This window comes from Anabas testudineus, chromosome 1 (assembly GCF_900324465.2).
Source record: "Anabas testudineus chromosome 1, fAnaTes1.2, whole genome shotgun sequence".
NCBI lineage: Eukaryota > Metazoa > Chordata > Actinopteri > Anabantiformes > Anabantidae > Anabas > Anabas testudineus.
In genome coordinates this window covers 23,563,757-23,591,672 of record NC_046610.1, presented here as the reverse complement: position 1 = coordinate 23,591,672, position 27,916 = coordinate 23,563,757, and the positions used below count along the sequence as shown (strand labels likewise).

General features: G+C 38.7%; 1 protein-coding gene across 2 annotated transcripts; it reads right to left on the bottom strand.

Annotated features, from left to right (window-relative positions):
* Positions 1-535: 535 nt before the first annotated feature.
* Positions 536-27,916, bottom strand: LOC113161414 (testis-expressed protein 2-like). 2 transcript variants are annotated; one of them, XM_026358987.2, is made up of 13 exons: positions 27,658-27,839; positions 27,039-27,140; positions 13,194-14,760; positions 12,513-12,713; positions 11,917-12,241; positions 11,454-11,692; positions 11,084-11,254; positions 9,913-10,012; positions 5,299-5,425; positions 4,286-4,399; positions 3,070-3,279; positions 2,641-2,761; positions 536-2,455 (listed from the first exon to the last, which is right to left on the bottom strand). In XM_026358987.2, exons 3-13 carry the CDS (start codon positions 14,733-14,735, stop codon positions 2,306-2,308), a joined length of 3,300 nt encoding a protein of 1,099 aa, XP_026214772.1. In that variant the 5' UTR covers positions 14,736-14,760; positions 27,039-27,140; positions 27,658-27,839; the 3' UTR covers positions 536-2,305. The 2 variants fall into 2 exon arrangements, with proteins under 2 accessions (XP_026214772.1, XP_033182446.1); XM_033326555.1 differs by having other exon boundaries at positions 2,306-2,455; positions 27,772-27,916.

Below are 27,916 nucleotides of genomic sequence, written 5' to 3'. Positions count from 1 at the left end.
TTAATAATAATATTCCTCATTTAAGTCGTAGGCCACTTACCACCGCAGCAGTGTCACCGATACAACAGCGTACCTACGTTGCTAGGCGACCGCAAACTTGTGCTGGGGGAGGCAGCGCAGCGCACAGGGATCATTAACTATGGTGTATATGTCGATGCACAGATGCACAGATGCACAGATGCACAGCGCTGATCATGTGTCTTTAACCTGTAAAACAAGGCAATAATACCATCACAGCACGTAGCAGCCACACCAGTGTACCAGCTGGGACTGTAAGTGTGTGCTTGGCAGGAAGGCATGTACACAGTAGCCTATTGCAAACTAATTACAGTACATACAAAAACTTCACACTACTGTTAACTACAATCTTTTGACAGCTATACTATGTATTTGCTGTGCATATTACTTTTTTTAGTACACTACCTTTTAATGCTTTTACCCATTTATTTGTATTGATCCAGTGTTGGTAAACATTTCTGAATGTCAGGCTGCTACGTCATGTCACAATACAAAATATAAGAAGAAAATACAAAGCTTTTCATTTCACAGAGATTTATTTTGCTCTATAAATAAGGCAGATAGACATAATCACTGAATTTGGCCTTAAAATTATATGTAAATCTTTAAAAAGTCATTTCACAGATACAAATCATGATATGATCTTCATATATCCTCAAAAATCTTATTTCATTATGTTTATTCAAAAAATACAACCATAACCTTGATTGAGTCTTTCAAAAACAAATATTTAACAAAAAGCAGCAAGTATAAGGAAAAAGACAATCACACAGAGGAAAAAAAAATCTACTTTGTGTTACAGTGCTTTTAGTACGCTAAGAAAGCAAAACTAAAAACAAGGTAAGAATTCCTGTAAAAATGTTAATGCAGGTATTGTAGCACATTGGTAATTGTTATGTCACTATGTAACATCAATATAGGATGTGTACATTTGAGAAGAGAGAGATCTGGCACTATGAGCCTAAGAGACTTTGGTTATGATTAGAAATATGGTTAAAAAGATATTCTCTGTAGGGGAACCTGAAGGCTATACATTATTGGCAATAGCTTTACTACATAGTATGTACCTTTAAGTTCACCCAAGTGTTAACTACATTGAAGTGTCTTTTTACATACAGTAGAGTGGGATAGTCCATCACATATTAAAGTTGGCCACTGAAATTCACTTCCAACAAGTAATAATGATGTATAGGTAAATACATCACCTCTTACTCAAACAGAACAACTAAATGACACATCTGGGAAAAAGACGATAGTGTTCATCGTAAGAAAACAAAATGACAAAACTTTTACTTGTATTTGTGCAACATTTTGCATACCCCAATCAATCAATGTGACTGGGTAAAAACTGTTAACAAAAAGGAACCAAAAACATCCATACATACATTCAATAGACTCGTACTTCTCATCAGACATACACTTTAATCTAATATGTATACAAGATCAAAGCCTAAAGCCTATGTAGCCTTTCGATCATTGCACTTACTGTTGTTTGTTATTAGTATAGAATTTACATAGTGAATGCTCTTGATCATCATTTCCATAGAGACATGGATAACGGCATTATTGGCATAAAAACAAGGTTTGGCAAAGAAAAAGGGGGGTTTAGGGTGTAGTCACAGCAAAAATGAATACTGTTAGTTGACACCTTATCAAAACTGCTCACATAAAGCCACATAAAGGTTTTACGTTTCATGGTAAATTAATATAGCATCAAGTATCTGAGCTTTTCAAATACACTTTTAGTACCTGCTTGCACTTGGTTCTCTATGATGGAAATCGTAGAGAATCTACACATAGGTATCATTCACTATGAAATACTTGTAATTTCAATAGTTTATCATACTGTAAATCTTCACATGTTGTTTCTCACTCTCTAGCCTTAGCAAAAACATGCCATGTGTAGGCCGTAAGGTATCTGGTGAATGCTTCCACATCAACAATGTGTTCATACTTGTGTCTCCATATATTACCCTTATTAACTTCATCAAGCCAAACATGACTCACTTTACTTATGGCCATTGGTCAGTGGGTCCTTAGTCTAATATGAATCCTTCAAAAACAAATCCGCTTTTCCTCTGGCACCATACATATTACCAAGCAGCAAGTGGGAGTTTGTCTTCAGTGTTCTCTTGGTCAACTCTACCTTGTTCCTTCATATGGTCTCAGCTAGGGTAAGAAAAAGACCTGCTCTGTACAGGAATGTGTTTGTTTTGCAGTAGAGTCTGGCCTATGGACTTTGGCTCCAGTTCCCATTTTAAGCTCTAGGAAATACTGTAAACAATTCTCATGGTGGGGTGGTACTGTCCCTCTCTGGCTGAGAATTATCCTGGTCCATGGGGGGACTAACCAACGGTCCACCAGCTGTGCGGGGGTCCATGGCAGAATGCATAATAGTCAGCCACACGTCATCCATGTTTGGCATCACAAAGACTTTCTAATAGAGTGAATGAGTGACAGCAATTATTTTTCACAAACACAAAATGCAATTTAAAACAAAAGTACTATTAATGCTAACAAATTATAATAGTAATGGGTTTGGGGCTGACCTACTTCCCTTAATATTCCTTTAAGTTCCTAAATTTCTGAAACATAAAAAAGAAAAATGTAATGTCTCGTTACCTGGAATTCCTGGTCCAGTTTTTTCTCTATCCAGTCGGTAACATGACCCAGAGTGACTTCTCTTTCCCCCAGTTTAGGACGTGCCTTCAGTTCCAGGTGAGGCGGTGACCTAAAGCCGTACCTGCAACAGAAAGTAGTCACAATGAACCACTTAACAGCTGAACAAGTGCTGAACACACACACACACACACACACACACACACACACACACACACACACACAACACACACACAAACACACACACAAACACACACACAAACACACACAAACACAAACACAAACACACATATATATTATAACAATTAGGTCACCTGCAGGCCGTGTAGAAACACCATTTCTGGGGAATTTCTAACTCTAAAAGCCATGTTATTCACTTTGCACAGCATTCTTCACATTACATACTAGAAAAACGATATTTCCTTTGCATACCATATCCTATCAGTGGGTGGAGGGGGAACGTTGACAGCCAGTGTTCCTTGGAGTTCCTGCAGCTCCACTGTGAGTAGAAGGGGTGTATTGGACACTTCTTCCATCTTCTTTTTGATGAACTCGGTCTCTGTGGCCTTCTGGAAATATTTGGATTTGGTAATCTTGTCCACGAAGCGCATGATCTTGCTCGGCTTGTGTCCTCCAACCAAACTGGATTCAACAAAAGGATGGTTAAGTATGAAGCTGCATACTACATTCAGATTAGCTGCATCTCCATGAAATCTAATGATAGATTTTTAGTTAGTGTGTTAGTGTCAGTTTAGAGAAACACTACATACAAATGAAATTATGCATGTAATGCTTATTGTTTCTTTCAAAAGGCAGGACCTACAGTACTCATCTACTGGCTCTGAGCACAGCTAAACTGCCAGGCTGTGGTGGCTGAAGCATGTCGTTAAGGCTATACCCATAATAACCTAATGTGGCCCAGGGAGCATTGTACTACAGCCATGGTCAAAACATGAGCCTGAGCAACTGCTAATTTTGGCCTAATAACATAGTGTAGAGAGCTTGGAGTACTAGCTCTGGTAACCAGCTCTGCCAGTTACTGTATCTGTCCAGTTATAATGTTACAGACTTGCTGCTAGGCAGCATAAATGTTTGTATTTTAACACTGGCCTTTGCCTTTGGAACAGAGGAAATGCAAATGTTTTGTGAGGTGTTGTAAAACCTTTGTGACTCAATGCAAAAGTAGCTCCCACTATTCAAATAATTCTTCAATGCTTTTCCACTGTGAGGCGTTCCTTCTATGGGGTCTTTTTCAGTGGGTGTAGCAAGAAACTTCATGAGTTATTTCTTGTATTTACAGGCATAACAAGAATACCTTCCAGGAGGTACAAGTAGCTTTTCAAAGCGTGCTGTAAGGTACTTCAAGGTGCAGATGGAATAAGACTTTTTGTGATTTCTTTTTTTAAAGAAGAAGGAGCAATGTTCTACATTGGCCAGGTCAATGACTTGACCTGGGTCCTACTGAGCATGTATTTTACTTAATCTGCCCAGATTTGCACCAAGGAAAGGAATAATGCCACAATGATGAAAATTGTGTCACTGTCTGGATAATTATGAACCAGATTGTATTTCACAACAGTAAAGTTAATAAATATCCCATAAACTTGCAATTATGCAAATGGGTAATTTCACACAGAGTCACTCTCACCCCTCTGCTCCAGCCGACTCATTTGAGAGCTCAGAGGAGTCTTCTTCATCTGAAGAGCCTGCACTGGATGACTCTTCATCACTATCAGCTAAGCAGTACGTTCGTGGCCTGGATCTGGAAACACATGGACAACAACAAATCAATTACCAAAAGAAGACACACAAATGTACATCTATTAATGCACATGCACCTGGGCTCTACTGTACTGTACCGTACCACAAATACATCAATGTGCAAACGACGTCCAGACATCATCAGTGGGATACATACACATTTAAGTGTGTATAGCTATGGCTGCTCACATTAAGAATTGGCCTGAAATAACTGTTGTGCAGTGTGTTTTTCTCACTGTTTTGAGCTTTCAGATGTTATGTGATATGAAACTAAGTCTAAACCTGCTTCCGTAAGAGGAATGGAAAATGAGCACACTTCTCCTTTTGTTGGTCTACCGCTGAAAGTAGATACTGTATGCACATTTTATTTTAAGGATGCACCAATACTATTAGACAGAATGGCACAATTAATGACCACATATTGGAAAGTGAATCAGGTATCGGCCTAACTCCAATCAGTTCCATAAAGTACCATAAACAGATGCTAATATTGGGAATAAAGGAACACTAGTATTAAATTCTCAGATTAGTATCTCCGAACCCTCCGGGGTGGAGGTAATGGAATCAGCATTAGGAAAGAAAAGATGGTAACCATGCATCTGTATTGTACTTATGTATGCCTACTGTATTCCATTAACATTGTGTTTGTCTGCTTTGCTGAAGATATATTCTGGATAGAGATGACTGTTGAAAAATCAAGCAGCACTCACCAAGAGATGAAATATATCCAATTAACAGTCATATAAAGGCAGAATCCAGAGTGCAGAAAGGGAAGAACAGTGACAGGAATAGAAAAAATATAAAACACAAAAGATCAAGAAGAAGAAGACAGAATGTAACTTCTGACACAGACAAGTATGCATCATAGTAATAAGTAAAAAGGAAAAACTTCTGTCTTACCCGTCTTTGCCAAATTCCCCTAAGCGGAGCCCTTCTCCCTCCTTGCCCAGACGACTGAGGTTCATCTTGGTTTCCAGGGTCATCATGAAAGAACCACTGTAAGAAATCTCCAGGTCAAACCATAGACCTGGGAGAATCAAAGTGGTTAGTAGAAATGTTGATCTAAGAAACAAAATGACAGAAGAAAAATGCTTAACTGCTAAATGATTTGACTGATTCGACCCCAGCCATGACACAAAGTGGTGTTAGGTAAAAGGTACTGGCTGACCTTTTACTACAATACAACTGTATTCTGCAATTCTAATTTTCAGCGTCACTTGAAAGAAGCCCAGTTGAATCTAGATGTGTTTTTATGCAGAGACATGGAGAACAACCTAGCTGCCTCGTCTCTAGTTTTCTTTCTGAAACACTTTCTTCCCTAACCTTTTACTTGCCCTTTCTGTGACCCCTCTTCTTGCCCTGCCGAAGTATCAAACATGCAGGGACTCTGACAGATTTTGTTTTCTTCATCCCTCTGCTTAGACGAAAAAGACTGCAGTGAGGGAAGAGATCACAAGGTTCTTTGAACGGAGGCGAAACAGTTGGAGAGCATGCAATCTTTCCCCTCTAGCCCCCGTTTGATATCAGCAGGGGGGCCTGGTTGGATAAGCGTGACTCTCCCTCTTTCCCTTCATTCCCTTCTCCTCTGCTCTGCCAAGCCTGCTGTAATATAAATTATATAACTTCATCGTCTTTTTTTCCCCCTCTGTCTTTTACAACACAGGATCACAAGCTTTTGTGTTCAGAGACCAACAGTTAACCACAGACTTGGGTGTGGTTTCACTGTAAACCACTGGGAGGCAGCACAGGGTGATGTATGATGCAGGAAAGATGAATGAAGTGAAGGGGAATTAGTAAGATGAAAACCATTAAGAGATTCTAATAGAAACACATTGCAACCAAGACATGTATGCAATGCTTAAGTCTATACTAACACATGGTGCCGAGCTACCACAGCCTTTTAATTAGAGCTAAATAGCTTCCCTGACAATAGCCCAGGGACAATGATGGGAAAACAGCAATGAGGCTGGATGCCTGCCCTCTCCTCACTGCTCTGCTGCCTGAACACCAGCTGGCTGTGCTAAATGACGTGATAATGCAATGAGTCTGGTGTTCCAAAGAGAAAAACAACTGAGACAGTGAATCAGAGTGAGAGTGAAAATAGCGATGACATGAAAACAGAAAAAAAAAGAACTCGGAGCAACAGAAAGAGTAGAAGGTTAGAAAGTCAAAGATGGTTTGAGAAAGCACCAAGTAAAAATAGTCATAGGCAGGGTGAGCTGAGGCCAGTGGGCCTATCTTCACGCGTCTGTCCTGGAAAACATGGTGGATAACTGGCTGGGTCAGGGTTTATGCATGGCACTTGCGCTCTATGCTTCTCTATTTGGTGTAAGGAGCAGAGAGAGTACTGTACAGTACAGAGAACGAGCAAGAACAAATGATCAAGCATGCAGACGCACACAAAGCTGGAGAGGTTTATTGATTCATTGCACTCAGCATGCTTATTTCAGGAAGGAGCGGGGTGAAAAGCAAAAACACGAGAATACAGTCACTATAACACCACTGGAAGTTTTTAACTATCACTTGAAAGTAAAAAGCTATTGATCATAGAAACAAACAGCAGAGAAAAGAATGAAGCTTCCATTTTCTCTGCCGAGGTAGATGCTGACAAGAGCAGAAACACACAAGGGGATCTGTAAATGCCTTTTGTTATCCTAAACAAAGTATTTCTTTAACCTCTTACTTCCAAGAAATATATCCAGAAAAAACAAACAAACAAAGGAATTCATTCATTTGCAACCCAAACCATCTGGCAGCATATTGCAGATTCCTGGCTGATGTGCAATTAAACTCAAATACAAAACAGTGTGCCATGCACACCGATTACGTCTAGAGTGGCTATTGAGGTGTGTTTTGCCTGGAACTGATCGGATAAATGGTGCTGCCATCTCAGCTGGAGTTGCAATCAATTCCTGCCCTCATTATAGGGTTATGTGAGCACTGCAGTGATAAAAAACAAGGTATTGAGTCGGAGCACAGAAAGAAGGAAGAGACACTAAAGAGTAAGGACGCAAATGGGAAGATGAAATAAAAAGGAATAAAAGCAAGGGGACAACTAGCAAGAGAGCTGGAAATAGACAACACAGAAGAATATAAACCAGATAAAGAGAAAGACTAGTTACAGAATTTAAGGAAGAATGAGAAAAGCAATTTGGTACTGGGGGATGGAAAGCTCAGTCCTAATCTTACATAATGCATATCTCCTCTCACATGACATTAAAAAATAAAATAAAAAAATCATTCTAATCAAAACTAGAGCAGAGTCAGTTTAAAAAGTTGACACCAGGACAAATCCGTGGTCCCTCACACAGTTAAGTCTCAGTTTATCCGGCCCAGAGATAACCATAAGACCCACTAAAGTGCTTAGGGCCAGATTATATTGTAGTTAGGTAAGAGTTCACAAACCAATCTTATTCCATTACACTTTATAAACAAGTCTGTTTTATGCAACACCTTTGGTAAAAGATTTCTTCATATTAAATCAAACACGTGCCTTTTTGTAATACTGCAACAGTCTTGTAAACAGCTACCTCACTACTGAACTCTGAACAGAGTTACTGTTGGTCACACACTCTGGAAGCAGCTATTGTATAAAGGAAGGGAAAGGTTTGTTCTTTATTTAACCAGCTGAGAGCCTACAAGTAACAAGCTTGTCTCTCTAACCTCAAGGGTACCACAGCCTGACAAGCTAAGTGGGTAAAACATACTGAAGCGCACGCTGTACCACAGTGTGCTGCACAGTAAACCTCATTTTGCCTGTGCATCCATCACTGAATGGACTACTGTTATTGCCTATGACTACAACTGTCTCCTGCTTATTAGGCCTATATAAAGCAAGAGGTACTGTTGGATTTTAAAAAACTTATGTTTTTGACAATCTTACATAAGTACATACCATGCCATCTGTTATTGTTGTTAAATTGTTTACTTGTTATAATAATTTTAATTCAGCATTTCAGCCTTAATAGTGTTGATTTCAGTGGAGAGTAAGGACTGGTATCAGTAGTGCTCTCGTTTCCTGGATGGACAAACTGTCACAACTCAGACACAGGCTTAGTATTGTCTACATATTATTTAGTCATAGCAAGTTCACTAGGGCATGGAAGCAGCAATCAGTCACAAGACAAAATGGCACTTCTTCCTGTGTGTGCAAATGCAGTGGATTGCAATAGTGTTCGAAGTATTTGATTGTGTAACCCAAACTAAGTGTAAAATAGATGAAGCTACAGTGGAAGGATATGCTAATAACTAAGACACTGCTGAGGTACAGTATCACAGAACATCATTCGTGCCAAGTGCACTAATAACCTTTGCACTAAAAGTTCTAAGCAGGACATTAAAGCAGTTTGTGCAGACAGAAATTCTGATTGTGAAATATAGTTGTATTCTTGTGTGGTCGAAGCTTAGACAAAGTCACAGCTGAAAAAAACAAAACATATTCCTGTGAAGTTTTGGTTAGCCACTTTATCCCGTGCATCTTTGTATGAACAGAACTAGAATTTCTGTTCGTGCAAGGGTATGCATAACATATGCAACAGTTCATCTGTGGGAAATGAGTGACAGTGGTTGCTTTAGCAACTTTCTATATACAGAGGAACCAGTAAAAATGTAAACCTCCGGGAGCTGACCATACCTCTGATCATCAAGTCATCTAATATTCAAATGTAGCATTCAGGGAATGTAGGAGCACCATAACCAGTAACTTTTCTACTGCTTTTTAGGATGTTGCTGCATAAACAGAGATCTTGTATCATTAAATTCTGCCTCAGTTTGTGTAATTTAAGTTACAAGAAGAAACAGTGCTGAATTCATGTAAAAGTATATTCAAATGGAATATGCACTGTGCACTGCTGCACTGTGTAAGTGTAGTTGTGGGGGTGTGCTGTGTTCTGCTTTCGCAATTACATGCAATGCCATGACTGGAGAGTTGGTTTGAGATATATCTGCTATAAGTATACAAAACAGCAATGTCTGCAATTTATTTTTTTGTCTGTCCTGGTGTCATGCCAAGAAGTGACTGTCCTCTTGAAACTAAATGCCATCTGCAGGAGGTGGTTAAGATAAGGTTCATCTGCTTGCTAATTATTTCTTTGCTGTATAAATGCAATTTAGCTAACACACTGAGACAGGTGCCAGAGTGCAAGCTTATGACCTCTATTAACCACTATCCTGGTGTAGATCCACCATTATAATTACTTCATATGAGAAACCTAATAGCAAAGTGTATCCTGTTAGGTAACAGGCAAGTATTACCACCTGTTGATCTTTATTATCACCAGTATGACCATATAACTGACTGCCAAGAAAGGTAAAGGGTAATTGTGAAATGCTCAAATGTGCTCTGTGGATAAATAAAGACTGTACAACAAATAGATATTCCCTAAAGAACAGTGCACAGAACAAGGTGTATTGTAACTTATAGTTCTTGTTAACAACCACGTGTGTGTGTTGTGTGTGTGCATGTGTGTGCGTGTGTTTAAGTGTATTAATGTTTAAAATAAATTTCTTTCTTGCCTCTGAAGTCAATAGAGGGTTTGGATGCCCCAAGGATTCTCGGAGTAACAGAGCCCATGTCCAGTTCTTTCAGGGTTAGCTCATTCATGAAGTAAGGCAACTGAAAGAACAGAGAAGCATTCAAGTGAGCACAGGACACCGTACTAAATAACGTGAGAAAAACAAAACAACAGTAATAACAGTTATAAAGGACAAAAACTGTAGTTTGTCAACCATATGTTTCAAAAGGTTTATACTATACTGTAGAATTCAGACTTGAACAGAAAATAGGAAAATAGGTATACCAATCATGAAAACATATACAGACACACGTGGCACATATGATATTGTTTATTCTACCGTCAACCACTTCCTCGTCTTTGTGTCTCAGTCGCTGAACTGAACTAAACTGAACGTGTTTTTTTGTACCATTGTATTCAGATAACAATTTTATCTGCAGCTACTGCCACAGTATACACTGCTGCTCAAAAGTTTGGGACCACTTAGAAATATTATTGTTTTCCAAGGAAACACATGCAAAATGAGTCTGAATAGAAAATATAGCAAAAGACCAGGACATGCCGACATTTTCAGATTTAGAAATTACGATTTCAATGAAAATGATGACTGTGTTATTCAAACATTGCCTTTATCAAAAAACTAAAGAACAAACAAAAACAATAAAAAAACAAAAAAAAAAGCCCAGTTCCAAGATAATCTGATCAGATTTCCACCCATGCTTCTTGGAGCATCTCCCACAAGTTGAATTGGCTTAATGGAGTCTTCCTCGATACCATAAAGTCAAGCTGCTCTCACCACAGCTCAATAGGGTTCAGATCCAGAGACTGTGTTGGCCACTCTATTACAAGCAGAAGGTATGGCATGGCACCCAGACCATCAAGCTGCCTCCACCTGAAGGTATTAAGCACTGTTGTAGCATAACAAATGTTCTACTGTTTGATCCGAATACCTCAAACTTGGAAAAATCTTTCCATCACACATTCTTCCAGTCTTCCAGTGTCCAATGTCTGTGCTCCTTTTCCTATCTCAGTCTTTTGTTTTTATTGGCCAGTCTGAGATTTGTCCATCAAGTTCACTTCCACTTCACCACTTTACCCTCTTCTCTTTTCTGCCTGTTTCAGTTTCACCCTATTCTAGAGGAAAAGGTTATTAACGGCATTGTTCTACTCACCCTTATCTTGCTCAGTTTCATCTGAATCTTCTTGGAGACCAGATCAGCCCAATGCGGTTCAGACAGGAAGTCCCAGAAGATTCGTCCAAGAGCAGCATTCACCCAGGCAACAGCCTCCTCCTCTTCCTCCTCCTCCCTGGGCTGAAGTTGAGCTGAAGTGGTGTTCTGAAGCTAAAGGTTTTAAACAATAAAAAATAATATAATGCAATAAAACATAAATCTAATTTACCAGTACATGATTATAAAATGCTACGTGTTGTTGTTTAAACTAAGTAGGTTTAACCTAAATGCAAATGATATTCCAAGTTAGCTACCTAAGTGAGGAAATCAAAAAGAAAAATAGGTCACTAGTTTAAATAGAAGATGCTACCTTCTTGTCAGCTCCAGGGCTGCTCTGAGGACTCTGGACAGAAGGGCTGGCAGCTACAGGATTAACTGCTGCCTGCTTGGGCAATACGGAGGCCATGTAGACACTGTAGTCCAACTGCGGTTTGGTTTTAACACTGCCTACCATTGCTGAGTAGACTGTGAAGTCCTTAGACTTTGGCTGAGATGCTAGTGCCTCATCCAGACTGCTGCGGCTGCTGCTGCGACTATGAGAGCTTTGAGCTGTGGGTCATAACAAACATCAGAAAAAAGGGAGACATTGAATGGTCCAGTCACATTCACCGAGTGCTGCTCCTAAAATACCATACTCAAACTAGATTAAAAACGATAATTTTCTTGGTGAGCAATGTATAGTTATAAAATTTTATGAAACACCTGGACAATTTTAATCTTGGAAATAAAACATGACAAAGAATAGAAAAATCTTTGCCCTCAACAGCTCTTACTTCCTGGAAAACTGGAGGATTTCTTTAAGTCTGCCTTCAGTCTGGCTGCTGAAAGAAACCGCTGGAACCACTCTTCTTTCTCCCTCCCAGTCCTTCCAAACAGATAAAGGGTCTGACCAATGTCTCTGGGTGAAGATGAAACTCCTCTCTCCAGTGCTCCCCCACTGCCATCTCCTCTGTCCCTTGTGCTCAAGCCCTCACTCGCTTCCCACCTGTCCCCCTCTGCCTTAGACATGAAGTCATCCTGCTTGCCAAGTTCAATGCAGATAGGATATTTTTTGTTCCATACACGCTTTCTGGCCAGGCTGTGAGGCACTAGATATACCTAGGGAAAGAGTTAGGACAAATCATATTGGTTTCAAAGTTTGGTTTTAACACATTCTTACCTTTTTCAGAATTATTGTAAGACACAAATCTCTATTGTGTACTTTTTTTATTATTCTCTATTCTAGCATCAAGGATTTACCATTTCATTAAGTAATTCCTATTGATTTTAACAATTAAGTAGCACATGTCCAAAGCTGTAAGGACAGACAATATACTGTATAAATCAATTTTAACGTGTCTGGGGCGAAATAAAAGGTGTGACAATATACATTGCTGTTGGTGAGGTCATAAATTTTCTGACTGATGTAGGTGACATCGGGTTTTGGTTCACTGTGGGTGGCACGCCGGGCAATGTTGCGGTTGGGTTTAGACAGACGAATGATGGAGCCCTCCAGTCGGACATACACAGAGTGTGTCAGTGTGGCATGGTACGTCTCTGGATCATAGTTTGAGATCTCGTTCATCCAGCCCTGTAACAATTTAACATAGGTTAGCGGTCAACAACAATGGATAGGATGTTGTTCATTGTTCTGCAGATGGTTCTCTTTGAAAATGTATGAAATGTGTATTATATTGTTTTGAACATGTAAAGCCACAACAGCTACAGTACACTGACAAAGAAGCAACAACAATTCAGGGAGGTGGAGGAGGTGTGTTGTGATCAACACACTGTGCATATAATAAAACAATGACAGAAAGGATATATCACCTGTGTATTTTAAGCATTGTCTTTTGAAGTTAAAGCACAAACAGCTTGTTGTCATTTGCTTTCTGAAGTACTCTTTTAATGTGTCTATATTCAGCCAAGTTACTTATCTAACCTATTTGCATCTTTGTAATTTCAGTCTGAAAACTGTCAAGGAGATATGCCTCTTAAATTTATATTTCATTTATTTAGCAGCACTTTCAAATTAAAATACATAAAAAAAACTGAGTGAAGATACACTGACCTTATAGATTTCTGGTTCTTTAATGTCCAACTTGGTTATTTTTGACAGCTTCCCATGGCATCTGATATGCCCACCAGAAGGTTTTGGTCCTGTCAACCACACAACACCAATGGCTAAAAGGAAACCCAGTCCAATCCCAAGCAGCATTCCTCCAATGTAACTTGGCATAGGTAATACAAAATACCCATAGACCATTACAGTAAGGATTATAAGAGTATAGTGTGGAACACTGGGTGTCAGCTCAATACTTTCAGATTCATCTTCACTGCATGGTTCAGTACTACCACTTAGTGGCATTTTAGTTTGACTACCAGTTCCAGTCTCATCAGTTCCATCAACACCATCACCATCTGTGTCAGTGCAAGTTTCAAAGTCATCACTGTATAGGATGCAAAAGTCCTCATCCTCCTGTTTAGCAAGAGCAGACATAGAGCACTTGTCTAATGACATGGAAAGTGAAGTTGACTTGCTGGGGCTCTTAGTGTCAACAGAAGAGGGAACTGAATCTGGTGAAACAGTGGCTATACAGTTGGGGCTCTCAGCCTCCCATTCACCTCCTTCTTCCTCCTTAATGCAATAATTGTTGTTACTCTCCAGGTGACCATTGATAGAAGCAATGGAGAGTTCTGAGGCACTGGCAGAGAGGGCCTTGGGCCGGTAAATGCTGCTGCTAACTAAGCTGCTACTCTTTTCATCCATGATCTTACTCAGAAGTTGGAGCGGTTCTGAGATGACCTCAGAGAGACGTCGTTTTGTGTCTTCAATACGTGCCTCAACGTCTGAGACTTTAAAGAAGCTGCGGTTATCTGGTGAGGTTAGCGGGGAGGAGGGGGCAGTTTTAGAGTCACCAGTTGACAACGTTGTAGCAGACGGCATCCGTGACTGTGTAAATTGCTTGAAGAGTTGCAAGTTAAGACGGGATTCTGGAAGACGGTAGGATGCAGAGGAGGAAGAGGAGGAGTCTTGGGAGGTATCTGAAGAAAAGGATTTGACAAGAGTCTTCATGAGATGCCTGTGTCTTACTGATGGACCAGGAATAGATGTGTTTCCATCACGAGCCTCAGCATCAGACGAAAAAGACTTCACCAAGCTTAAAAAAGGTTTGTCACTGGAGGGAAAGCTCAAAGATTTAGTAGGAGAAGAATTGGAAGTTAAGCCTTTCTGCTCAGCAATACATGCTGACAGAGTTTGTGTGGGTGAACCGTTAGTGTGACGTCTAGAAATAGGAGAAAGTCTGGATGATTCAGGTAGGACAGCTACCTCAACTGCAGAGTCCAGTGGCACCCCTTCAAACATTTCTTCGCTCGCCTCTACGGCTGTCACAATATTTGAGTCATCCTGAGTGGCTGAGGTAGTGGAGACTGTTGTACTGTACAGTTCTTCTTCCTCCTCCTCCTCTTCATCCTTCCCGAAAGCTGAGAAGTGGATGGTGATGGTGTCCTTTGAGAGTGATCGCTGCACATGAAGTTTGGGGGCCACAGCAGGTGGCTGTTTGTCTGTGGAGTGTGCACTCTCTGCATGGCTGGAATGCTGACTGGTCATTGCAGTACTCCCACTGAGTTGCAGCCTTTAAAGAAAATAACAAAATAAACGTGAAAAAATTAATAAATTTGGAGTTTATTAAATGGCTGATCGTGAAAAAAGTCTTCTATTTTAATAATATTAACCCTAATTACAGTACCCCAAATGTAAGCATTTGTTGATATTGTTGGTCAGATTCTGTAGTAAATTAAATATCTTGTTGGGTTCGGGTTCAGGGCAAAACATTTAATGATGCTGACTTGGATATTTTACACAATAAAATAATATATTGATACATTTTAATCAATTAGAGATTAATCAAGATGAATCAATAATAATAAAAAAAGCTCAATTCAATATGCTGAGAAAGTGCATGTAGTAACTGTAGTAGTCTACATTTCTGGAGCATTGTGTTCTTCATGGTGTGAAAAATGTAATTAGTTCAAAATACTATAAATACTTTTGCCGTATAATTTGAAAGTGTATGAGAAAAAATTTTCTTGATGATTGCAATAAAAAAATCACTGTAGTTTACTGTAGAGTACAGCAAAAGCAGCAAATAATAATGGTTTCTAAATTAAAACAAGCCAGACATAGGACATTTTGGGACACAACTCAAAATTCTGAAATATAGTTTTAAATTATTATTTTGCAGGCTTACTTTGGATTACATATGTTAACTGTTCAGGAATCTCACTTTGTCAGGTGGTTTGGCATACTTGTTTCTTATATATAAAAAATAAATCAAAGTCAATGTTAGCAAAAGCAGTTTGAGCAATTAATCTTATTGGGAATTTTTTGTATTTTGAAATGTATAGACTTAAAATGTGCTACTAGTTATTTGCCAACTAGTAGCAAATAACTAGTAGCTCACAAATTCTCATACATATAAACTGCAGTGTTCCCTGGCGGCAAGCCAGAGAGCACATTGCTGAACTAGAAATCCGGAGATAATGAACTCTCACATCTTCCTTGTGAAGTGCTTTGCTAGCATGTTAAGGGAATCTCTCTCACCAGAGGTAATACACTGCTTTTTGCACTGTCTGCGGGACTTTGGTATTTCCACTGGCACTGTCTCATCTAAAAATAAAATAAATTTCTTAAGTATAATAAAGAAAGTATCAAGCATCATGTTCATCATGTTCATGTCATCCATTGAGTGACTAACTACCTAACGACCAGAGGATGACATGCATGATGTATTTATGACAGTACATGTGATCACAAATGCAGTGCAGTATTGTTCATCCAGTTTGGTTGCGTCAGACGTCACTTGAGCACTAATTTGTCATTTTAAATCAGCACACACACACACCTAGTAATTAGATGCACCAGTCCCCCTCACATTCTGACACTGACACTTTCACATATACCTACCCCACACAGCACCCAAATATTCTGCAAATCCCAATCAGGAGCAATCAAAAATGAATGCAGTATAGCCAGACTAAAACAAGACTAACAAGGTATGACATATGCAGCTGCCTGATATTTGGACAGGATTTGTACAGTGGTAAGGAGAATCTGCTTTTGTAAATGAAAACTCTAGTCACTGAATATTAGATTGTGAATATTTACAATCACAAAATAGATTTGTCATGTCGCTGAGCCTGTAGCTTTACCAAATATACTGCCAAAATACTGGCCACCAACTATTTCTACAAATGCTTACAGTATATCTTAATTGTAGTAGTGGGATGAATTAAAAATTGTCTTGCAATTCAGGCTTTGAGGGCACATGTCCACAGAGAGTCCAGATAATGAACAGAGGCTAGAAAATCATGTAACATTGTGTAATGACACAGACTGGTGGGTGGCCTAACAGCCTGAAATCGATGAGTCACTAGTTTACCAAGCTTGTTTACAACTATACTGTCTGGAAACCTCATTGACAATAACTTTCGATAATGATCATTTAAAAACAGTGCAAAGTACAGCTACTCTTCAAATTATTGGGAAAATCAACACATGTTTATCAAAGTCCATACTAACACTGGGACTGCAAACAAATATACTATAACAGAGACAGCTAGCAGAGTTGCTGTCGTTTTATACCTCAAATGAAACTATGGACCGCAGAAATACTGTAGTAGGTAAATTCAAAAATGTCTGTTTTCAAAATGAAAACTCTGAGCCAGGATGATAGTGTCTTACTGGTTGTGAATTATGTTCTGAAATTTCAGGATCTGTTTGCTTTATAATCACCTGAGTGTGACTAAAATGTTACTACATAGCCCAAACTCAACTCAAATCTTACTTTACATTATGTACATACTTTTCTATTCACCACTTGGTTTGTAGCATGTTGCAAAAGCCAAGTGTTCAGTATTAGTATGATTAATGATTAATACTTCGATCGTTTGTGACCACTGTGAAAATGAAACCAGGACATAAAGTACAGTATGTGGCAATACAATGTAATCACAAAGTTGCATTCACAAGGCATTTTTTGGTAGTGAAAATTGAATTATTGTAATGCCTTAGTGACATTTGGCACTGGCTTCCTTGTGCCTTGTCTGGATAACAGAGGTGGCATGAGGTCATCCTGGCTCATATACAGATTCACTTGACCACTCATTGTCACGAGTGAGCTTGTTACCCTGCCAGGCAATCTGCCAGCCACCTCTCTGCCTAGCTAGCCAGCCTTCCATAAGCAGCAACACAATGTGGTCATTCTAGAGAATTACCAGTGGGAGATGGATTCTATTTTAGCCTACAAGACTCAAAAGAGCTAGCAATACATGCCAACAGCACAATAGGATTAGTGAGAAAATGGCAAAGTAAAACCTTTATAATAAACAGAGTATAAAACATGTGGTGTACTTAAAGTACATGCTTATTCATGATGATCTAAGTGTGTAGTTCCCTGTTTGTCTTGTAGATCCTTTCCCTTAGCCAATGAAGTGACTTGGAGGACAGGGCAGAACAATATCTTGCCATGCGGATGAAGCTAATTAGAGAAGCAAGCCAGACTCATTAACTCTTGTGTTTTGCACTCATTAGGGACAAGTTCACAGCTCACTTCTGCTGTATCAAGTCACACACTGATAATGAGAAAAGACAAGCAGAGCTATTTCAAATACTACAGATATCCATACATATTACCACAGTCATTCAAAAAGGCCATAGACAACCTCTAAGCATTTTAGAGTTTCATTTGTCAGTTATGATAAAATTCTTTAGCAACCTTTCTGTAATACATGCTACAACTTCACCTGATATTCCATCATTCCAATATTAGAAAACTCAGAGCAACAAATTGAGATAACATGAACACACAGCCAAAATTTACAGTAATAAAGAAAATAAATACAAGAAACTGCAAACAAGACAGGATCCTGAATTCTGTAATCTTTCAATATAACAATAATATTCCTGCTAATACTTTGAAAAACAAACATGTAAACCACAGAGGGATTTCAACAACAGTGGAGCCGGATGTCATGTTATCGCCTTTGTGGGATGACTTCTTGCCTTAATCACTATTTTATTTATATAAATTCACATCCATTCCCACATTTCTCAATGTGATAATGTAGAAAGTTCCTAACTAAAGCAGAAGTAGCTAAATGTAGTGAGGATAAGTGTGTCTGCTAAAAGAAGAAATAAGAAGTAACATTTACCAAGTTTAATTCTTGTTTCAGTAGATTTTCTTGGAATAAATGCAATGTCATGTCTAATGTTTATGGCAAAAAACACTGGGCTTTAAAAAAAAAGAAAAAAAAGAACACTTTTATAGCACGACTCGGTGTCCCACAATCGCCTAGCCTACAACCACAGATGTGACTGCCAGTAAGGAAGTAACCCTCTCTCATACCATATGACATGTCACTCAGGCATCTTCCTTGCAACACAAGTGATGACACACTAATTCATGCTACACAGTGAGACCCATGGTTTTGTTATTTCCTTCTCACAGCATTTAATTTGTTTCTCACAAGGGGGAATACTTACTGGATTCACTATCCACTAGACTGTACAGGAATAACCAAATCAAAATAAGTCACATTTTGGGGGGACTATAGGAATCTATAGGACCTGGCAACAGTAGGATTTGTGTAAAATTAGTGCACCCCCATCTAGCAGCTATAGGTTCTTAAGGGTTCTCAAGGGACATTTGTAAGAGCTATTAACAGTCATACCTTCAGAAATGACAAATTATACAATGTACTACACTATATCTACACTAAGTTATCCCTGTAAAATTAATTTAATTTAATGTCCTAGTGGACACAGAATGTGTAATCAGGTTTCTCAACAATGTGAGTAAAACATTATGTATACCAATATACGTACAACGCTCGTGATGTTTTTTCCCCCCCAAGACAAAAACAATTGGTCACTTTTCCTGAACTCCCTAATTCTGTCTAAACTAAATCCACTCTGGATGACAAACCACCAAAGAGTCTTGAACTTGCAGGAAAGCAAATGCCAGTCAACAGCTCGTCCAGCTTATTTATCATAATAAACAGAGCTGCTGTTGCTATGCTAAACTATGGGAAGAGATTCTGCAACCTGGGAAACAAAACTAGCCTTGACCGTTTACAACAACAGACAATGATTGTAGAGAGTGAGAGTGATTGTGGAAAGGTTTCCAGAGGTTCACAGATATGTCTGTCTTTTCTTATTCTTTGTTTCAAGGAGTAAATGTTCTGGCTACATAAGCAAAAGTAGTCCTCACATTTGTGTCTTACATTGTGTGTCACATTGTGCCATCTACTGTAAATGCATGAGGGCCTAAAATATCAGCCAAACTGGCTCAACAGGCTTACAGCTCAGTAAAGTAAGTGTGTTTTTGCAAGTCATTCTGTCCATTTCTTTCTGCAAAAATAACACCACATGCCAGCCTCTAAAAGCATCTCAAATGTCATAAACTACTGTTTCAAATGACATCACACGATTTAAGAGGGTACTACAAGAGATAAATATCTTAAAAACACTTGCAAACATGCCTCACACTTTCCCCTGTGGAAAACATAATGAAATCCCACACCACTATACCTTATCCAGGTTGCCTAGGAAGGGATTAGAAGAAGTCTCACTTCAAATCCTGCTGTTTAGGTGCAGTAGTAATGCCTTTCCCTGTGCTTCCACTAACACTTTAGCTGATGACTTGCAAAGTGTCTCACAACCCAGTGTTCATATTAAATGTCCAGTCAACATTGCAGTTACAGTAGCTGTTAACAGATCTACAACAGCTCCAGTCAATTCATAATTCACAGATATATAATATCTGCACATAAGGGATATGCTCTATTGTGTGGGAGAAATTAAAGTTTAACATACATTTCTAGTGAAACGGGTTCCATTTACTGTTTCAGCTTTATCTTATTATACTTGAGGCACCTCAAGCTTAAAATGTTGTAATCTATCACAACTGGTATGTAAAATGGCACCATCTTTCTAATATGTTCACATTCCCGCTGTCTTCATTGCTGTAGGAATACCGTATACAATGCAGACAAGTAAGATGAACAGTACGGTAGTGCTGAATGAGTCTGAACAACATTAACTGAGACTAAGGTGTGAGAGAGTGTGTGAGTATGTGTGTGTATTGCTGTGTGAGGCTGTGGTAAGCTGGTAAATGCATTTCAGTCCTTTCAGAGTGCAGGTTCTGGAGACAAAGAAACAATAGCAGGACAACAGAACCAATACTGTTGTCAAGAATGCTGGCAAACTGGTAAGACCGGCAGGGACTGAATTGTTAGGCAGTGAGATTATTATGTGTATCAACCATTTCCCAGCCTTCTTCCACCAACTAGAGCACTAAAACCAACATATATTGACAAAGTATGATTATGTTATTGTTTTCGGAGGACCAGTGTGCTGCGTTTATCTTAGTTCATCTCAGTAAAAACCCATACTAGCAATACTCTAGTTCTCATTGTTGTAAAAATATCTGTGTTGCTGCTTCTTCTTCCTTGAAATTAAATTTTACAGCTGTTAATGTGTGAATGGGTCTCATGACAGTAGGACTCATTAAACTATTAAACAGTGTGCGGTGTACAATTCTGAAATTATGATCTCCATAAAAAAAATATTTTCTGAATTCAAGGTTTTGTCCTATGACAATACTCGGGAATGACGAAAAAACATAAAACAATGGCTGGGAAAAAATGATGACAATAATTTTTGTGTAATGAGATATTTCTGCATGAACCTACACATGTAGTCTTAGGCTGGTAAACAAAATAAAGTTTTTTTTATCCAACCATCAGCTGAAATCTTAAATATAGTCATATCACACAGTGACATAAATAGTACATTTTGGTAGTACTTCTTTACATTTGGCAGATGTTTATATCTAAGGTGACTTACAAATTAAGAACAATACAGGCAGAATAAAAATTCTTAAAGAAAACCTGGCGATCTTAGATTTCAGAGAGTGAGTTAGAAAGTGCTGGATATTCAATTAATCAACTAATCAAACAGCAACTACTGTGACAGATGTAAAATGCAAAGTAGGTCTACAAAACACAAACATTTTAATACATAATTTAGTTGACAGCTGTTTTTCCTAACTACAGATTAGATAGAAATCTAAGATCCCCCCCTTCCCCAAATATTCTGTTAGAGTTCTGAACAAGTTTCTGACAGACACACCTACTAACTTTTGTTACCATAGCTGTTACAAATATGAAAGAGTTAACATTTGTTTTCTAGGGCCATCAGGGTATTTGGATTGCTCAATTAATCCCTGCAATGGCTAAGCTGTTATAGGTCACATCATCTCATGAAGAGCATGTGACAAAGCATCCACCAAAATAGGGAAGTAAAAATCAATTAAGTAAGAAGTATATAGAAACAGAGGCACAAAGACAGATAGAATGACTGTAACAGTAGGTTTTTATAGCACAGTGACCCTGGATTTACACAGCTGCCAACATAATACACTACTACTTCCTTCTACTTACAGAGCACATAAAGAACCACTGTGCTTCTAACTGCTGATAAGCTGTAAGTTTCAGCCCATTTCCAACCATGTCAGTTCACCGGTCCAGACATTGTTCATGTTAAATAATGCAATCTTCTCTTAACTGCTTAACCTTGTCAACAAGCCCTCATTATTTTTGAATGAACTTCTTGGCTGCTGCAGTGACAAAACTGTGACACAGATCAAGTACCAGTTACAGAGAATAATTAAGTCAGACTGTTACAGGGTGCACATGTTTTTTCAGTGTTAAACTAAAGGAATGTCTTAGTTACTTACTCTGAAAGTTAATTAATTTATATTTTAAGTAATAGCCTCACTTCAGTTACTAGTGAATAACTGTAGCCGTTAGGACTTGTAGCTGTTACCCACATGTCCAGATTTCCTTATAAGTTAAGAAAAACCCATACTATGCTACTGTGCTGGATGATATTACAAGAGTAAGTAAAATAGGAAAATCGTTACATGTTTGATGTCATCATTGTGTTATGTAGAGAAGCATTTTTTCAATTTAACTGAAAAAATTACTGATATCAAGGATGTCAACTAAGCAACAACTTGTCTTTGAGACCAGCAGTTCTGTTAGCTGGTAATTACCAGACTTTATGCTATTATCAGCTCTGCTAACTGCTGTGTTCTGCCTTTAAAGCTGTGCACAGAAAGGGACATGTACATGGTATTCCAAGATATGTTAGCGGTCCAATATGACGGGATTGTAATGAAAAGTTGTTTTTGTGGCTTCACCTGCACAAATAAAATAACAACTGGAAAATGGTACTTGTCCCATTAAAGAAAGCTAACTGTAGCCTCCAGAACAGCAGTGCGACTAAGCTTTCTAACCAGGAAGCCAAGCCATGATCTGTTTCCAAGCCTTTGGAATAGCCAGATGCGCAGCTAGCCACATCTGGTTAAATCCCAGAGACCAACTTTCTGTCTTTGCTTCCACAAAGGCTCTTCTGTTTCCCCAAATAGTTATCAGTCCTGGCCAAATGTCAACATACCACATTAAGTGATTTCCACAAATACAAAATGAAAAACAATCACATAGACTACCATTGTTTACGTGATTGCAAATTCTTTTTCTCTGTATAATCAGGGTTGCGGCCTGTTGCCATTTCTAAAGACATTTAGCACGCATTTGACTATCTGCCATATCTGCCTCAGGTAACTAGAGTTTTATACCAGTCAATGTGTGTACACAACAGCTGGCCTGTGTGGTACAACACTAATGAAAAACTGCTTCATAAGTACAGACTGGGGTAGCTTTGGATCAGGAGGTAGAGCAATCATAGGGACCTTGGTTTAGGGACATATAAAACCGTCATTGTGTTCTGCTTACTATCTGCATTTCACAAATATATCTCTGAAATTGTTAACAAAACAATCAGAAATCCCATTTAGCAATGAATCCTAGGCAGCACAAAGTTAATGTAGTGTGGAATGCTGTAATTGTACATTCACAATTATCAGTGTTGATGTGATGTGAAAGGAATTGGAGAAACATTTCTCAGCCAAACTGCAAAGACAAAGCTACATTGTTGTGAAAGGTGAGAGCTGCTCATGGGAAACAAAAATGGCCTGTTTTATGTTACTGTATTCCAGGCTAATCTGCAGATCATGGCGAAAGACTGCTTTTCTGAAGGAATGGCTTTAATCTTATAAAAAATGGCTGTACTATTCCTCAGGGCTCAAATTAAAACTGAACTCACTGATGCGCAGACAATTTTCCTGCGTTTTTGCTCTCCCACAAAATGTTGCCTGTGACGTACTGTAAAATTGTGAATAATGTCTCGCTTTCAAGTCAAAAACTCTGAAGTAATATTTATAGACAGGCTATATTTATGCCTATTTCCACCTCCCACCTCGCTTCTGTCTTTTGCCTCCAGTAACAAGTGATTACTATGACGACAGTGAGATGAATGGTACTGTCAGCACACAATGAAGACAGCACCTGAGACTGGCCAGCAATCTCTTGCGTTTGACAGACTGACACTTTCGGCTGATGTCCCAGTAATGGTCTTTAATTCAGTGGCTGAAAAGGTGAGTCAGCCATCTGCAACAAGATTCATGTTGTCTGAAACCTGCATGAATGAGTAGGAAGCTCAGGGGAAACAGTGCTTGGATACATAACAAAAGCCTTAAAAGAGTCTTCAACTTTGACTGTTTATGTCCAAACAAATACAATTTTATATGTGTTAACACTTCAACAAAAAATGCTGACTGTGTGCACTATCTTAGTGATCACAATAACCTATACAGGTCTACAAATAGTTAAAACTAACAAAAACACACCCCTATGTGAAATTCTGAAACAATCACATGTCCAACAAAGCCACTGAAATTGTTCTGATTAGAACTAAGGCTGGGAGTTGTAACATTAATGTGCCTATCATTTCAATAAAAATAGATAAATACATAAAAACAACTTCTATTAACCTAAATGCTCAGTGTCCATGTTGCATAGGAAACATGTCTATGGGAGGATGACAAGATGGTTGAGTGAGCAGTGGGGGGGAACCCTGAAGCAAGGCCATAACCAGCACTTATTAATTAAATCAAAGAATCATGTTGTTAGAAGATGAGGCTCAGTTTGAAGTAACTTTAATCTAAATAAGCCCTGAGAAAAGAGCCTGAAAACTATGACAGTCAAGCCGAGCAGAGTAAGTATATGACAGAAGGCAAACTGAACTTTTTCATTTTGTAGGCAATGATAAAAGATAAAAATAGATCATGCTGGAAAGAATATTTTATAATGCTTGAGCAATATCTAAAAGTCCTCTTTTTTTTTTTTTTTTAATTAAGTAGCCATGCTCTCTTGGTCAGCTGAAATAAAACTGTAAAGGGTGATTGTACTGCACTATAATTGATTACTGTTTAAAAAAAAAAAGGAAAAGTTTTTACCTAAAGTGTGATCACTGAAAGAAGGTACAAAGCAGTGCAATTATTGTGTTTACCAAAATGATCTGTTCTCAAGAGATATACAGGTGGTTAAAGCTTTTACCAAATTTCAGTTGTACAAAAATAGGTTTGACATGTTGCGAACTTGGAAGGCCACAAAATGAGTCAAGGCTGTGAGCAGGTGTACAGTCAACAGGAGTATCAGCCAATTCCTATACAGAGAATGATGAGCTGCCCTGCTATGTCCCATGTCTTAGTGAAAGATGAGTATGACACACTCCATTTGAGAAAAACAACACAGGTGAAATGATAAAAAAGCACTGCCCCTATTTGTTTTAGTGTGTAAAAAAAAAAAAAAAGGTGTACAAAACACGTGCACAAGTCAAACCAGTTAGTGTTTGACCTGTCAGTGAAAGCTCTTGAAAAAGTGAAATCCATTCAGATTCTGAACAGTTAATGTTCAGCACAGAGCAAAGCACACATTTATTTTTAACACACTCCCAGACAGTAAATGAAGTTCTGGTTCTCTCCAAATCATTTTGATATGCTGCCGAGAAACACCAGAGTGTGACATCTCCCTTCACTACACCTGCTGCTCAAACCCTAAACCTCCTTCTGTCTCTCACAGGAGCTAGACCCATGTTTTTTGTTTTTCCTTCCTCTAACAAAATGACACCTTCCTTTCTCACTCAACCTTTCCAACATGGCAGCTAAGCTCACACGGTATTTGTTCTTCTGACACATGCCAGGTACGGCTAAAGGATAAAACCAGTGATTTTGAGAGTTTTGATTGTATTTGATTAGAATCAAATAACGATCCAGAACACAGTTAATGTTCAGAGATCAAAAATGCATTCACGCTTGACTGAATGTCACACAGTGAAAGTTTATGGATCTGTTTGTGGGCATATGCTCTACCACGTTTAATTAGTAGGCCAGATAGTATTGGGTTCAGTTTTTCCACGGAATTTATGGATAGTGATAAAAACGTATATTTCAACAAGGCCTGGTACACACAATGGCTCTCTGCATTTGATCATCCACTCTTTTATTCGTATGAATTTGTTGGCATACAAATTGGATTTACTAACTATTGCCAGTTACATGTATGTATGCAGTAGCTAAATGTATGTAGAAGAAGGCCTTATGGTCTAAGTTATCATTATGGTGTGGCATATTTATACGTCTACATTATATCTAAATAATAATTAAAGTGGTGAATTAGTAATCAATTCCATCTTGCACTAAATCACAATTTTTTAACAATGAGCATGTTATTTCCGTTACAGTTTACGGGTTGAGTGTAAAAGCGAAGTTATAATCATAAATGTTTCTTTCTGAGAAAAGCTGAGAAGGGCTTTTAGAATATTATTTATGCTGAAAAACATTATCCTGATCAAAAAAGAATTTAAGCATTCACAAACTCACAACTGACATTTTGCTACTTCTCATAGCCAACAACTGTTGAAATTAAGCAAAAGGGAAACTGTGTACTGATAAACAATAAAGGTCTGCAAGAATACTGTAGGTATGCAAGGACTAGGACCATAAGAGAGTGGAACCTGAGACATCATTATTATGATGCATTTTTAAAGAATAACGGAACATAAGGAATTAATTTCACAAACCCCGTAGCAGAAGAAACCATACTAGCATATAAGGCCTGGGCCAAGGCCTGGAGATACGGGGATGCATATTCCTACAGCAGATTTTGCTCTCAATAAATCATCATCATTAACTCAGACCCCAAGATGTCAAAGCCTGTGCACCATAGAGACATAAAGACCACCATCAGTCAAACACTGATTAAAGGGGAAGGAATCACTATGCTTTGCAAACGTGCATAACAAGTTACAATATTCAACAATTTCAAATATATCTTGAGGTGAGTGTGGGCAAAGAAACCTGTAAGACAACTTGCTGCTATTGACTTAATCCACATCCACACTTCAGGACCTTTATTTGGAGACCCTAAAGTGCAAATTCAGGTCCACACTTCAGAGGGAAGCCTTGGCCTACATTTGTAGATCGGAGAACTACAAAAATAGTCCCTTGTCTAATTCAAGGCCTTGAGATCTGTGGTGTTTCTAAAGGGCATTCAGCAGTCAGGTTTGTAATGGGAGCTCATGAATCTGTTAAATTTCTTGTACCATCATCCCTGCAGGTGATTTACAAAGATGGCAAACCTGTTCTTGATGATTCCCACGTAATATGACAAACACAGTATTTTGTGATTTCCTGTATGTCTGTGTTAAAGATTAAATGGGAGGGTATTGCTTTTTCTGTAACACTATTTGATAAAAAGGTTTGCTTTGAATCCCACACAGCAATTTCTGTGAATTTCTATTTCTTCATTTTCCTGAGCTATGTTTACCCATAATCTCTCTCTCTCTCGCTCTTTCTCTGTCTCTATCTGGACTTTGCCCTCATTGAGGTCATTTGTAGCTCAGGAAATGGATCAATAAAGAGTTCAAATTTACTGGTAAAGTGCTTACCTTGTATCCTCAGTGCCATTCAATCCAGCCTGGGACTTGCATCTGCCTAATGCAGAGTCAAGTTTCACATGTCCGTGATGCTCAGGGGGCTTCTGAGGAACACTTCATCAGCAAGAGATAGGGAAAAAACATTACTGATATGAAAACACAAACATAATGACTGACAATATAAAAAGGGAGTGTACTTGCTGCTTGGTGATTACATTGGTAGCCTTTGTGTACAATGGTTGTGGACTGTGACTTAACCATATGGCAAACAATAAAAAGCACTAATAGGTAACATATGAGTGCGGTTCTTAGGAGTTACATCGGCTATTAACACTAACGTGGTCTTAATAAAGACTTGTCGAGCGTTAATAGCAAACTTAACAAGGACTAGTGAAACCAGCCTGTCTTGTGGTGCAGGTAAGGTAAGATAACAGCGTTAACTGAACCACCCTTTTAGCACTTATTAGCTTCTATATGACTTCATTGTAAACTGTAAGTGAGTGAGTGTTAGAAAGAAAGTGTCTAGTTTTCTTCTAATTATATGACAAACTGGTTTGACGGTCCGTGGTCGAGGTCAGCTCACTAGAGCCGCAACATGTTTCACAACGAGGAGAAGCCAAATACAGCTTACCGTGTGAAAAGTGCTTCATTTTTTTTTTTTTTTACAAATCCCCAAAGAGTACAAAGAGTTTTCTCGACGGTAGGTGCGGTACAGTTTGTGTTATCAGTTTCCTCCTTCACGTACCAAGTTGCTCCAACAGCCCGTCGACTCTCGCAGCCTGTTGCCAACTGACAAGCTAACGACACTCAGTTCCTTAAAGAAAAAAACGCTGGAGTCCACCAAGGCCAGAGTAATCGAAACCGAGCAGCAGGATGATTGGCTGTGCTGC